Source organism: Urocitellus parryii, chromosome 2, assembly GCF_045843805.1.
Source record: "Urocitellus parryii isolate mUroPar1 chromosome 2, mUroPar1.hap1, whole genome shotgun sequence".
NCBI classification, from domain to species: domain Eukaryota; kingdom Metazoa; phylum Chordata; class Mammalia; order Rodentia; family Sciuridae; genus Urocitellus; species Urocitellus parryii.
In genome coordinates, this window is record NC_135532.1 from 116,309,224 (window position 1) to 116,323,306 (window position 14,083).

Below are 14,083 nucleotides of genomic sequence, written 5' to 3' on the forward strand. Positions count from 1 at the left end.
ATGCACGGGCATGTCCCAAGGAACCCCACAATTAATGTATAACTATGACACACGAATAAAAGTATTTCTTAAAAAGAATGGCACCCTCCCTGGGAGGGGACGTGGGCAGGATCAGTAGTTGATGTCTCCATAGACACCTATTAAAGACAGCAGAATGTAAACAGTTGCCAGGCCCCAGCACCAAGGCTACAGGAGGCGAGGCAAACCCTACCACCAAGGGACTGCGGAAAGGGCCACTTACCCTAGTTACTGTACTTCTGTCCCAACTCAAGGCTCCTGAGATGCTTCCATGCCCAAACCTTGACCTTGGCCTTCTCTTTACTCCCCCTGTTCATTTCAAGGGCACTACAGGAATCTGGAAGGGACCACTCATGTTTGCCTGGGACTTCCACCAACTGTAGAACCCTGGGACCCCAGCCCTCATTGACTAATGCCAGCAGAGCCCCCATGTCACTGGGGGAACCAAAAAGCACATTTCTGAATAGCCCTGAGGGTTAAAACCACCACCAGTTAAACACTGCTACCTCATCTAATATCTCATTTAAACCCACAGTGAGAGAGCCACCCCAGGGGCTCCAATCTGCGTCACGACTGCAGCCCTTTCTAGAGTTCTCTTCCGTTTTTCTCTGTTCATCTAGATATCTCCCCCTCTCACTCTAGTCACTAGAACTTAGCATGCCCCCAGTGATTCCCTTATCTCCCCTGCAAAGCCCCAACCTCCTCCTCCTCCATCCTGGCTAACACAACCTCACCAGTCAACCGGGCAGAGACCCTCAAGGCAAGCTGACCCCTGCCTTTCCCACCTGGTGCAAACGAGTCCAGGTCTAAGTATCTGGAGTCCTCCCCGCGACCCTCCACTGCGACTGCCTCCAATCTCATCATCCTCAATCCCTCCACAGTAACCCCACTCTGCTCTCCCCAGTGCAGCCACACAAGCCCCCACCTAGCATCTACAAGGCTCCACATCGGCAATGCTGAGGTTCCTCAGCCAAGACTGGAAACTCCTCAGACACACAAAGGCCTCCCCCAGGCTCCCCAAGGGCCCTACATCCAAAACCTCCAGTGAGACCCAAACTTGCCCATTTTGGGGGGAAGTGCCCCGTGCTGGGGTGCCTCTGCACACAGGCCAGGATCCTCCCCCAGCCACCCCTGGCCCAGATGACCTCCAGCTGCAGGACAGACAGGACCAGCTAACATGCTCTGCAACCTAGGAGCCTTCAGAGGAAGAGGCTCAGAGTGCTGACCACATGGGAGGGACACACCTGATGAACAGCATCAGCCAGTATCTGAGTGGACTTTGTCCCTTTCTGCCTGTTTTCAGGCCATGTCAGCTCACACAGAAGGGCCTCCTGGTATTAATCACTGGCAACAGTGAAGAACGGGGACCTCGACAAAGGGCACAGACCACACCGTGAACCTGGCTCTCAAGGCTGTTCTGACCTCCACCTCCACTCAACATGCCGTCACCTGCAGCCAACCTCCCCCAGGTGAGAGAGGAGTAACCCGGGCAGCCGGGCTGTGATCGCCAACAGCACGGCTGAACCCGGCTCCTGGTATCACCGCAGACACTGATCACGTGCTTCTGGGAGATTTTTAATTCACATTTCCTCAGGACTAGACAGTCTCCTCTGGTGGCACACTAATATTAGGGAACACCTTGAAGACCTTGAAGTCCCACCAGTAGGCAGAGCACCATGGAGTGAGCTCTGAATGTGGCGAAGGCTGTGTGGGACTGCAAGGGAACGAGCGCCTCAAGGTGGATCACACCAGCTGTGGTGCTGTCAGTCACCCCAGAGCCTGGGTGTCCTGTGACAGTCACGCTTCACTCGGACACACATCACCCACTCAAACGCTGCAGCAGTTCAAGTGAAAACAGAGCAAAAATGTCAAGGATGAGGGTATCTCGGTCTTTCGCCTTTAATGGAGGCTGAGAAGTTGGCGGGTTTTTTATTAGTGCATATTAATCACAAAGAACAAGGGTTCCGCTGTGGTCAATTGGCTCACGCACAGAACACACCATGGCCCTCGCCCTCCCCTACACCCCTGACCCTCCAGTCCCTGATCCCATCCTCTTCTCCAGTTCAAACCAGCTGTTTACTATAAGCTACAATATTAATGAAAACTTTTCAATAAAATCATGAAGGATCTGAATTTTGCAAATTGATTAAAATTAACACAGAATTTAATCAACGGTTTAAGCACAACGACGTAATTCAGGATTAACTTGTTGTGATTTGTCAGGCACTGACCTGTCCAGCTTCCTCCCCTGTTTTGTCTTGGCTCCCATCTCTTACTATTTTTCCTTTTCTGCGTAAACACCGTATGTATTGTACATGCTGAGATTACAGAAAAACACGAAGAAATTTAAAAGATTCACAATTCTATCAACCTTTATGTTCTGATAAGTTGCCTTCCCCATTATTAAAATCTAATGCAATTTAAAATCCACTCTTTGGATCTGCTATATAATCTGAAACATGAAAATTTTATCATATTATTAATCCATTAAGCCCCAAGTTTTCGATTCTGTGAATGTGATAAATATTTAAATATTATTTCACAGTTAAAACAAGTGGTATATTTGTTTCTCAGTTTGAGTTATTACAGGTGTTCGCATCAGGGTGATGGGATAAAATGGGTTAAATAATCCTCTAAATATTTTTATCGTTATGTAGATACCTGACACAAATCATCACTGTACATTTCCCAATCCTTCTAGAATCTCCTACCCTTGTTTCTTCACCCACTGGGAGTGATGCGGTCCACCTGCTTCCTGACCACAAGCTCACACTGACATGCACTGCTTGACTCTCCAGGGCCACAGTGGACTGAGTGTAGGAAGTGTCCCATGAGAATACAGGGGAGCTGACCCACTCTCACAGCCTCGTGACCCCACAGCTATGGTGAAGCGGCATCACCCTAGGCTGCTCCAGGGTGATGCTGGTGGCAGAACCTAACCCCATGGCCAGCTGGCTTGTGTGCATATGCTACCACCCTTGTAATTCCTCTTGAGACTCCAAGAGCCCGGCTCACTAGCAAGCTGCCTCGGCACACTCTGTTGCAAAGGCTGTCACACAAAGCTTGCAAGAAATCATAAGCACCCCATACCAAATAACTCAAATCATCACCAAACAAATGAAGGCACAGGCACACGCCCTTCAAGCTTAAGGGAGTACCTTGCACTTTAATGCTTTGGTGTCTGATGGATTCAAGTTACCTTCATCATTTCCACTTGCTGCGTGAATCTGTCAACTTCTCACACAAGATGCCTGAACTGGCCTCTCTCTTTCTGAGCAGGAGAATGCTAATTCATTTGCCTCTCCTAGTTAAGCAAGTGATTCCCTGGGATTCGCTAAGTTGACTGTGCATATCCAACTGCTGAGCCAGACTCAAAAATATTCTTGGGTTTCAGCAAGAAGAAAACTCCTTCCTTTCCCTGCTTTTGGTGATGTAAGTACTTCCCTCAAATTCTAATTAATTTCAACATCACAGAGAAATAACAGCACTGCTAATAATTACTGAAAATATCTCAGATGGCTCTTATTTACCTGAAAAACTTGTAAGAGAAATACAAACTAAAACTTTACTCAGACAATCTTTCTTGCCCATGAAGTTGACAAAAACCTAGAGTTCTCTTGGCATTCTCTGCTGGAAAGGCTGTGGGAAGGAGGTGCTTGTCTGCTCCAGAGCCCTGCAAAATGGCACTACTGTGATGAGCAGAAATTTACAAAAAATAATAAACTGTTATATGCCTTTACACTTACACCTAGCAATTCCACTTCTAGGAAAACACCCCTAAGACAAAATAATAACAATGCACAATGATGGAAGAACAAAGCAGGAACCTTGTAATAGTGAAACCAAAGATATCCTAAAACCCAGAAAGTGGGTGGGAGGGATAGAGTTTAACCCACTTCTAAAGGCAGAGTCACACTTACATCTACTGGGAAGGAACAGCTGTCCCCACACTCCACCTGGGGAACCCTCACATCTGCCAGGAAGGAACACCTGTCTCTGGCTATGTACAAAAACGTGGAAAACCACTCAGCACTGAGCACCTGGGGCACTCCCTTGAAGTCTTAAAACACTATTTCACACCAAGACACCAGGGAAGATGGCCAATTCCAGGCCAGAGGGAAGAAGTGAAAGCATGATCCTCTAGTTCCTAGCGCTCCAGAAAGCAAGAACATGATCCAAGATTGCTAAGGTAAAAGTGGAGAAGGATCAATAAATATATAACTTGAATTTCCCCCCTAGGAACATTAGGTAGATGTACATTGTTCTTTCCAGAAATAGTCCAGCTAGTAAATGAGTAAGGAGCAATAAATTAGATGACATCAACATTTAATCAGATAATAAATTAGAAAGCATTAGTGCAATGAATTAACAGAGCTGACAATGATCGCCAGCCACACGTCACGGGCCTCCTGGGAAGTGCTGCAGGACCAGTGGCCTGCTTTCCTCAGTTAAAACTTGGAAGGGAAAACGGTGGAAATGGATAGAGAAATTCTAGCGTAGATACGTAATGATCTCCAAGATTCAGGTGAAAAAAGTAAGCAGTGGAACACGTTTACAGTGCGCTATGATTTAAGCAAACACAAGGCAAAAAGACATTTCCATAAAGAATCATAAACGAGTTCTAAAACCATGCACCAAAAGAGTGGTACTTTTCTTATCTCCCAGGTGGCCAGGGAACCACAGCACAGGAGGGACATCTGACTGGAGAGCCTTGTATATTATGGATTTTTAAGGCATGTGAACCTATTATTTATATTTTAAAAAAAGAATAAAATAAGTGAAAAATGAGCAATGATGGGTATGATCATAATACTCTAATTTATGCAAAAAAAGTTCTTAAATACTGAAGTAGTTATAAATAAAACACTCTCTGTAAACTTGGAAATACTTAACCAACAAGAAAAGATAAGCAAATATGGAAAATTCTTAAGCTCACAGCTTTGAGAGTGTGAAAATCATGCAACTTCATCTACTTTTCATGACAAAAAGTAAAGCAAAAAATTAAATAAAATAAAACTAAAATAATGTTCCATTGTAGCCAGACAAGCCCACAGAGGATGGAAGCGTGAGTCTACTCTTTCTTTATTTCTAAAATACAAGAGCTCCTACTGGCAACGAACCAAGACTGTCCATGTGATCAGAAGGGGCAGAGGCAACCGATGTGGGGGGACAGGAGTGAAGGGACCCTCGCGGCTGCCTGCTGGGAGTCTGTCTACCCACCAGCCACTGGAAACACAGCTTAAAACCCGTTCAAGGAACAGAGACAGAGGCTGATGGCAGGAGCCAAGGGTACACAGGGCGCCTTCTGAGGCACAGGGCGTCCACAGGACAGCCACGCCTGGCCTGCAGTGCCAAGAGAAGCACACTCACTTTTTGCTGGCCTCACACACGTCCGAGATGTTGGAGAAGAGGTGGTGTCTCTCGGTCTTCGTCATCGTATCGCTCAGTTCTTTCGAATTTTTAAACATTCGTATCAAGATCTCCAAGCTGAGTAAATACGAATGTTCGGAGGATATGACTTCAAAGATGGCCTGGTAAGAGTGAAAAAGAACTATTTTACTAATTAGTTTATCTGAAGGACAAATATAGCTTTTTGTCCTGCGGTAAGAATGGCCTGATGTCTTAAAATGCACAAAAAAGACAGCATGGGGAAATGCTCAAGGCACAGGTTCCAGTCCTGTCTTTCTGTAAGGTCCAAATACCCAAATCCTGAGACAGCCTCTGTGCACAGTGGGAATCAGGAGAGACTGTGCCCTGAGGCCATGCCTCTGTAGAGGCTGGAATCCCCAGGAAGCCAGGGTGTCATAAAATCTCAGTGGGACATTAATTAACCTTGGGGTCATCCCCTCCAGCAATGCTTTCAAAGCATGCTGCTTCAGGGACAGGAAGAATTTATGGCTATCCCTTGGGATTCAGAAATCCCTTCCTCCACATCCCTCCCCTCCCTTCCCCTCAGTGTGTGCTTTCTCTCCCTTATTTTTTTTTTAATTTTTTAATTGATTTTTTAAAAATAAAAAACTCGTCAATAACAATAGCAAATATTCCAGCACCACTGGACCTATCTTCAAAAGGTTCTTATCAGCCACAGGAATTCTTTCATACAAACTCACATAATTGAGAGTAACTCTGTTCAACAAGCCACCCACTCTTTCTACTCTCCTCACTGTCTCAAGAAGGAGCAAAGGACTCTCTGCAGAACTCGTGGTGTCAGGCACGCTCTGGTTTTCCTGATAAGTGTGGGTGATGGACATGGCAACCCCACCTGTGCATATTCAACAACACCCTGGGGAGGAATCCAGCAGCTCCTCCGCAGGGTCAATCACAGAGCCTCCAAGGTCCATGACACAGGGGGAGGTCCTCCTTAGAGGGACATCCTGCAGGCCAGAGACCAAGTCCTTCCTGGCGACCTCACCACCCTCACCTCTAGCCCCCTCCCCTCAGGCCCCTGTACCAAGGAGTATGGCCTGGGGGTGGAGTGGGAGCTGGCTGCCGGGGCTACAGTGTGCACATAGGTTCCTGGGCTAATCTTGGTGTTCACCTCCCTCTTGAGCATCCAACAAGGCCTTAGAGCCTTAGATCTTACTTGAGTGTGCTGGTGGAGCCCAGGCTGTGCTCTGGGAAATGAAGTGATGTTACTGTCTTAAGAGTAAGAACATCACTTAACCTATCTATTACATCACTACTCCATCAATACAATTATCCCCAAGAACTATAAGGCACTAAAGAAAATTCCCTTCCTGGCCAAAAACAATGGCTGGATATGGTGCTCAGAACGACTTCAGACACTATCAACAGCAAAGGATTGTGAAGTCAGATCCAAAACACAAAGACTGAAGCAAAAACATATACTCAACTACACAGAATAGATCCCAGCAAAGGGGAAAAGCACTAGCTTAATAAAGTTAATGCAATAATTGCAAAAATATCTTGCAACCAAGCGTAACTAGCCAATTAAGTTTCACCTACTAAAAATACCTATTTAGAATATGAAAGAAACCATAAAGTTAGGTTTGGGACTATTGGGGTTTTCCTGTTGCTGTGTGTGTGTTTGTGTGTGTGTGTATGTGTGTGTGTGTGTGTGTGTTATTTTCTCTTGTTTTGGTGGCAGTGGTGCTAGGGACTGACTGGGTGCTCTACCACTGAGCTTCATCCCCAGTGCATTTTATTTTGAGAGAGGGTCTCACCAAGTTACTGAGGCTGGCTTCCAACTTGCAATTCTGCCTCAGGCATCTGAATAGCTGGGATTACAGACATGACCACCAAACCAGCTGTCATTACTTTTTTATGTCATAAATCCGAACAGACATTTTCAGATTATAATAGAAATAGATAAAGTCAAATGTATAAGAATTAAAAGACAAAGAAGGTTCTAATGGAATTAGGGCTTTGGAGAAGCTCTTCAATTTGTCTACTAGGTGAGAGAAACTCCTTATGGCACATGTTAACAAGAGAGGGGGAAAGTCTGTAACACCCATTTGTCCATCATTAGGAAAATAGATAAAATTTTGAAAAGGTGGTATTCCCAGAGTCAAATACTACATAGTAGCCAGAATGAATGATTCAGATTAATATATATTAACAAATAATTCTCAAAAACAATGTTAAGTGTAAAACGCAAGTAACTGAAAAATATGCACAGATTTTATATCATTTATATACATTTTTCAAAATGAGTACTCATAATTATACATGTAATGCATGATTTTAAAACACAGATTGGTTGGAAAATTATGCACTAATTCATGATAGTTGTCTCTGGGGAGACAAAGGGAATGGGGTTATCAAGAGAATGCAGGACTTCTATTTTATCAAAAGTTTTATTTTCTTTTAAGAAATATAAAGAAAATTTTTAAATGTAATACATTTGTTGATTCTCGGTGGTGGGTACACGGAAGTTCTGTACTCTGGTCCGCTTTAAGCTTAAAATAGTCAATACATTGGACTTTTCTTTGGCTTTATTTTATTCCAGTGAAATAAGAAAGGATACCCTGTGTCTTTGGAGGAATGAGTCTGTGTTCACACCTGTATATGTACACACAAACACGCCTGAGACAGAGGAATGGCATTCTTAAGAATGTCACAGTATTACCGCAATGAGCTGATTTCTTTTTTTTTAAGCTGCACTTATTTAAACTTCAAGTTGTAAAACCCTATTATCTTAGTTTTCATTGAATAAGCTTTGTATTCTGTTGTTCTTTTTGAGTTACAGAAAACTGCCAGAGAGTTCAGAGCGGCTTCACATAAGCCTTCCCCTGCTGACATTAACACCCAGGATCTCTTTGTCTACAGATCAGCATGTACTCTTCATTCAGACCTCGCCAGTGTTTCCACCAACCTGCCTGTCAATTCTAGACTATTCCATTTTTCAAAATATTTCTTCCACTTTAAACTCCTAGACTAGGTATTTTGTTGCTTAAAGGCAAATGGTGTTAAAATACATAAAACTTTTCTTTTAGGAGGGCTCCGTGTGGGTAGCTTTATTTAACAATGGCCACATGTTGTTTTTGTAAAACAAAGAAAAAACAAACAAACGTGTTTTCAGAGGATAATACCACACAGTGCACAGGAACCACCCCCCATGCCCCAGCTCAAGCACCTGTTCCCGAAGCATACCTCTTGTCTCTTTCTTTCTTCCTGGCTGACTGTCTGGGACAACCCATTTCTTTTTACCTAGGAGAGAAAGCAAAATAGAGTTGAACTCATTTACTTTGACAATTTCTTTATTACATAAAGCATAACTCTGCCCTCAAAAATCCATTCTGCAGCTAGGTGTGGTGGTGCAGACCTGTAACCCCAGCAACTCAGGAGGCTGAGGCAGGAAGACTCAAGTTCCCAGCCAGCCTCATCCACTTGGTGAGGCCCTAAGCAATTTAGCATGACCCTGTCTCAAAATAAAAAGGCCTGGGGATGTGGCTCTGTGGTTAAGTGTTTCTTGTTCCAATCACCAGCATCAAAAAAAAAAAAAAAATCTGCACAACGTCAAATTAGGAGATCTCAAATCCTCAGAATTTAGTCACAATAATAAATGTGCACTGTTCAGCATTAAAGAACTAAGAAGTATGTACAACACAATTCTTTCAGGTTGAGCATTTTTGTTCCACTCTTAGTTCTGGATATTTCTAAAATAAGTTATCTAATTAATCTCCCAAATCATAAATTAGAAAATCAGATAGAAAATGAGCAGCTGCTCTGGGCATGAACTGAGTCCACAGCTGACAGGAGCAGACAGGGTCTGCATCCAGGCCTGCCAGCCCCAGGCCTCGGGCCCAAGGTCACTGCTCTCAGGATAACACCCCATCTCTGGTGAGGTACCAGCACCAAGACCCCTTTTCATGCCAGCTCTGGGTAAGCCACACTCTTACCCCCCAGCAAATTTTCCATTTGTTATTTTTTTTGTCCACACATATCATGGAATGTCCTCAGCCTCACCCTCCATCCTGACCCTGGGTCAACCTGTCAGCAGGAATTCATGGCAAAAGCCTTCCACACACACTTAATAAGGGGGGAGGCTGACAAACAGAATGAAACCCTACAGAGCTGCCTTTGCTGACCCCGGTGGGGACTGCACAGGATTTCCTGCCTGACACAACCTTGGCACAGGGACCTGCAGGCGCCATGTCCACAAGATCCACAGGTGAGGTCACAGCAAGGACTTCTGTGCCACTGGCATCTCTGTCCAGATGCAGCTCAGACCTGAAACTCTTCAGGGGAGGAGGATGAAGCACCTGGGCTCAGACACCTGCCAGGCACCAGCCCTGTGCTGGGGTGTAAGAGTCTGCCCCCGCCCCCATCCAAAGTCAGGGGAGACCCAAAGCTCAAGTAGTTGATATTTTCGGGGAGAAGTCATTTGCAGAAGGTAAAGCGCTAGTGCACACAACCGTCACCGTCTTTAACACTAACATGACAAATTGCAAAACACCCCTTCAGCCACACAGTCCCACTAACATCCCAGCAGCCCACACAAAACTACAGACCCTCATTAAAAAAAAAAAAAAAAAAGACTCCAGGAAGCGTTTTTTAATTATGATTTGGCAGCTGAACTGGAGCATATGTGGGGAGTCTGGGAGTTCGCTCTGGAGGGTTATGACAAAGCAGTCCCTCCTGGCTGGCTGCCGGGACACTGCCCGGGCCTGTCCTCCCCGTCTGCCCTCTTGGCCTGGACCTTCCATACTGTGCAGAGGACAAAGAAAAAGGACTTATTCTGTCCTCCTGAGGCCCCTGAGAGCAGGTGTCTGGGAGCTCCAGGTTATGAGCAGGCCAGATGCCTTCAGAGGATGGAGCGTATATGGAGATAGAGGATCCAGGAGAAAAAGACAGTCCTAGAAGGGGGCCTTGGGGACAGAGCAGAAAGCAGAGAAAGCCAGAGGAGGAGGCAGCCACAGGGTACAGTGTCAAGTAGAGACAGACAGGGCGGGAAGGAGGGCAAGGGCCAGAAGAGAACAGGAGTTATTAACTGAGAAACACCCTCCGAAACCTCCCAACTGGGAACGGGGACCTTCTCCGTAAACCTGAGTCAGGACCATTGGAGGCCCAGGCTTCTTATGCATTATTTTTAAAGGTGTGGGTAAAAGTGTTTGCACCTACATAACATGCCCCAGGTTTTCTGTGGAAAAGTAAAAAACACACCAGCTTCTAACTCCTACCAGGCCTGTTGTGGTACCAAAAGTGAAAGAAAGTAAAATTCTTCAGAATAAGCTCACAGTATAAGATTCACTGTCCATGGTGTTTGAAAAATGGGATTCAGACCTGAGGCCAAACAGAGCCTCCTATCCCCAAGCTGAAAGCTGAACTCTTCCCCTTGATGCTTGCTGAACAATGAACTGCCCTCCCAGACAAGCCCAGAGGCCACAGGGCAAGCCTCCCACACAAGCCGGTGCAGGTGGTGTGCACCTGTAAGACCAGCTACTCTAGAGGCTGAGGTGGGAGGAAGGCTTATGCCTGTGACCTTGAGGCCAGCAAGGGCCATACCCTGAGACCTATTCAGAAAAACAAAAACAAAAAAATCATATTGGAAGCTCCAACTGCATACAGATAGGACCACCCAACCAGCTAAGCAACTCACTTGATCTTTCCTATTCCTTGCTGGTGTAAGGTGATTTAGGTACGTCCGCAACAAGTAAAACTGCAGAAACAGTCTATAAGCTCTAAGAACTCGACTCAATTTGGGGTCCTTGGCTTTGGCATGATCTAATCAACCTATCAAGCTGTTCTAATCTAGCCATGGCAGACTCTAGACAAAGTTGAACACATGTCAGTATCTTCAACGTTTAAACATTAATTTAAATAAAAGAACAGAATTTGCCAGACTACTATTCTAATCTGTTAAAAAATAGGAAGACATATCTGAGGCTTTTCAAGAGAATGAATGCAGAGAACTCATTGATGATGTCAAAGTTCTAAATTCTTAATTGTAAGATATACATTTGCTGTTGCAATCAGTATTAAAATTTTTCATCCATGATCTTTGAAACCTATGTATTTTGCATATTCAAATGAGACAGAAGTTAACAACTGACTACAGTTAAAAAACTTTTAGACACTTCATCTAAAACTCATGCTAACTTCCTTCTTGATATCTCGTTGTATGGTCTGAATGTTTGTGTCTTCCCAGAATTCACATTCAAATCCCAGACCCTAGGTGATATTATTAGGCCACAGCATCTTTGAGGAGGTGTTTAGATCATGAAGGTAGTGTCCCAGCAAATGGAATTAGCACCTTTATGCTTGCTGATTTGTTTTGCTGGTACCAGAGATTGATCCCGGGGTGCTCTAGCACTGAGCCACATCTTCAGCCCTTTTTATTTCAAGACAGGGTCTCACTAAGTTGCTTAAGGCCTTGCTAAATTAGGAAACTGGCCGTGAACTTGTAATCCTCCTGCCTCAGTCTTCTGTGTCATTGGGATTATAGGCGTGTGCCACCAGGCCAGCTTGATTACTGCCTTTATAAAAATAGGCCCCAGAGACCCCTGGCCCTGCCACCATGTGAACACATGGCAGGAAGGAGCTTTGTATGAGCCAGAAAACAGCCCCTCACCACGGGCCAAGTCAGCTTGACTGTGCTCGGACTCTAGAACTGCAGGAGGAAGTCTCTGTTGTTCAGAGTGACCCAGTTCATGGCAGGGCAGCTGTGGCAGCAGCCCACACTAGGGCATCTGCCAGTCTGAGCTTCACACATGACTGTCCCAGGAAGGGACCGACAGCCTCAGCCAGAGGCGCCATTATCGCACCGGCCAGTCACTCTAAGCCTCTTTGTCTTGCAGAGAACCAGGTCAGGAGATCCACACACTGCTCAGTGTTCTCTGGCCCAGACAGAAACAGGTGACAAAGCCAAGCTCAGCCCCACACAGAATACCAACACCCTCTGCACCCAGCCTGTCTGTGCATAGAGTCAGTCCCATCTCTATGGAGAGTGAGAAGAACAGAACCTCTTGGTGGATCAGATCATCATTTTCTGTGTGGAGAACAGGGCCATGTGCATCTCCGTAACTTGATGCCCTTTCCCAAGAAGATAGGTGTTGGTATTCCCCACCAGCTGGGAAAAGAGCATTCATGGGAGGACCCCCAGAGACTGAACAACCAGACTCAGAGACACAACCAGTTATAACTGACACCCGTTGTATATAATGCAGGACCACTCGGGCTCCATACAGCACTCACTCACACTGGATACCCTTTTAAAATAAGCCCTCTCAATGTGCCTGGTTCACCCACTTGCTGAACATGAGCTGCTAGTTCTGGATGATGCTCCATGATGAGACCTCTTCACCCCAGGGAGAAGGTACTGCAAAGTAAAATTATATCCCTAGACCCATCTTCAGACTCAACACAATCAGACTCATCCCTGAGTTACAGAAGATCTAGAGGTTATCACTGCAATTAACATGGGTACAGCAACCATTTGAGAGTCTGTTTAACGTCCCCAAAATGAACAATCTGTCAGGGTCTAGAAATAGGGTCCTCTATAACCAGACCCCCAGGCTCGCTCTTGCCCCACTTCATCCACAGGGAAAGATCCTCAGATACCACGTGACCTAAGCTACACTCCCAGAGAACATCACTGGGTCAGAGAGCTGTGTACGCAAAGGTCAGACAAGGTCAAGATAGGGAGGTGCATCATTCTTTCAAAGAACAGAGGGTAAACTCACAAAAAAATACATTAAAATCATATATTATATATAGATATATAGGAATGAACCAAGGAAAGGTAGAAAACACGGGCACATTTAACAAACTCATACAATTAATTTAAAATGCCCAGTGACATGCCTGGTTCATTTGTTCAAGAAGACTCTGAAGTCTCTGATCTTCTGTTGTTCAGCTTAATTCTCCAACCCTACCCAAGTTCTTGGATTTCAAGAAACAGCAAGCCCTCGGCTGCAGCAGGCACCATCAGGCCTAGCAGAACAAAGGTGAGCCAGGCAGAGCAGGCCGGCGCTCCCGGATGGCCACACAGATGTGAGCCAAGAGCACACACCACAAATGGAAAGGAATTAAATGTATGAGAACCTCGGCTGTGTGCATGATGGAGGTGACAAACCTAGAGCCTTCATCTGCAGCCAGTTCTCGTCAGCCAGCTCCACCTATAGCCAATCCCCATCCAGAGTTCCTGCTGGCCTGAATTCACCTCCACACTACCATTCTACCATGGGTTTCCCATGCACCAAGTACTGTTCTTTCCAAGCCTCTGAGCCTCAGAACCCTGCAAGGAGAGTGTTACTGTGCCTGGTTACAAGTGAAGAACATGGACACAGCCAAGTTGGCTGTTCAGACCAGCTTGCCTGGCCCTGCCAGGCCGGAGCTCCTCACCACAGCAGCACGCTGACCTCTGAAACGCTGGTATAAACTTTTGAGTTATCATCTGCAGCTCCTCTTGCCCTGAATCAAGTCCCCTTGAGGCACACCCCCAAATCCTTGTCTCACTGCACTCCTGATTCCCGCAGCAGGGGGGACACTCTGCTGGCAGCAGGGCCCCGGGGGGATCTAACTTTCAGGTTGGTCCTCAGATGTTTTCCTGCTAAATGAATTCATCTCTCTGACTTCCATGGGCTACTGAACTTGAGCCTGG

General features: G+C 45.6%; 1 protein-coding gene across 1 annotated transcript in view; it reads right to left on the reverse strand.

Moving 5' to 3' along the window:
* The window catches only part of Arhgef26 (Rho guanine nucleotide exchange factor 26), a 93,696-nt gene that overhangs the window by 63,268 nt on the left and 16,345 nt on the right, over window positions 1-14,083 (reverse strand). The window contains exons 4-5 of the mRNA XM_026392937.2: window positions 8,632-8,688; window positions 5,389-5,549 (exon numbers count right to left, since the gene is read on the reverse strand). Coding sequence (XP_026248722.2) covers window positions 5,389-5,549; window positions 8,632-8,688 — 218 coding nt within the window. The remainder of the gene's footprint in view (window positions 1-5,388; window positions 5,550-8,631; window positions 8,689-14,083) is intronic.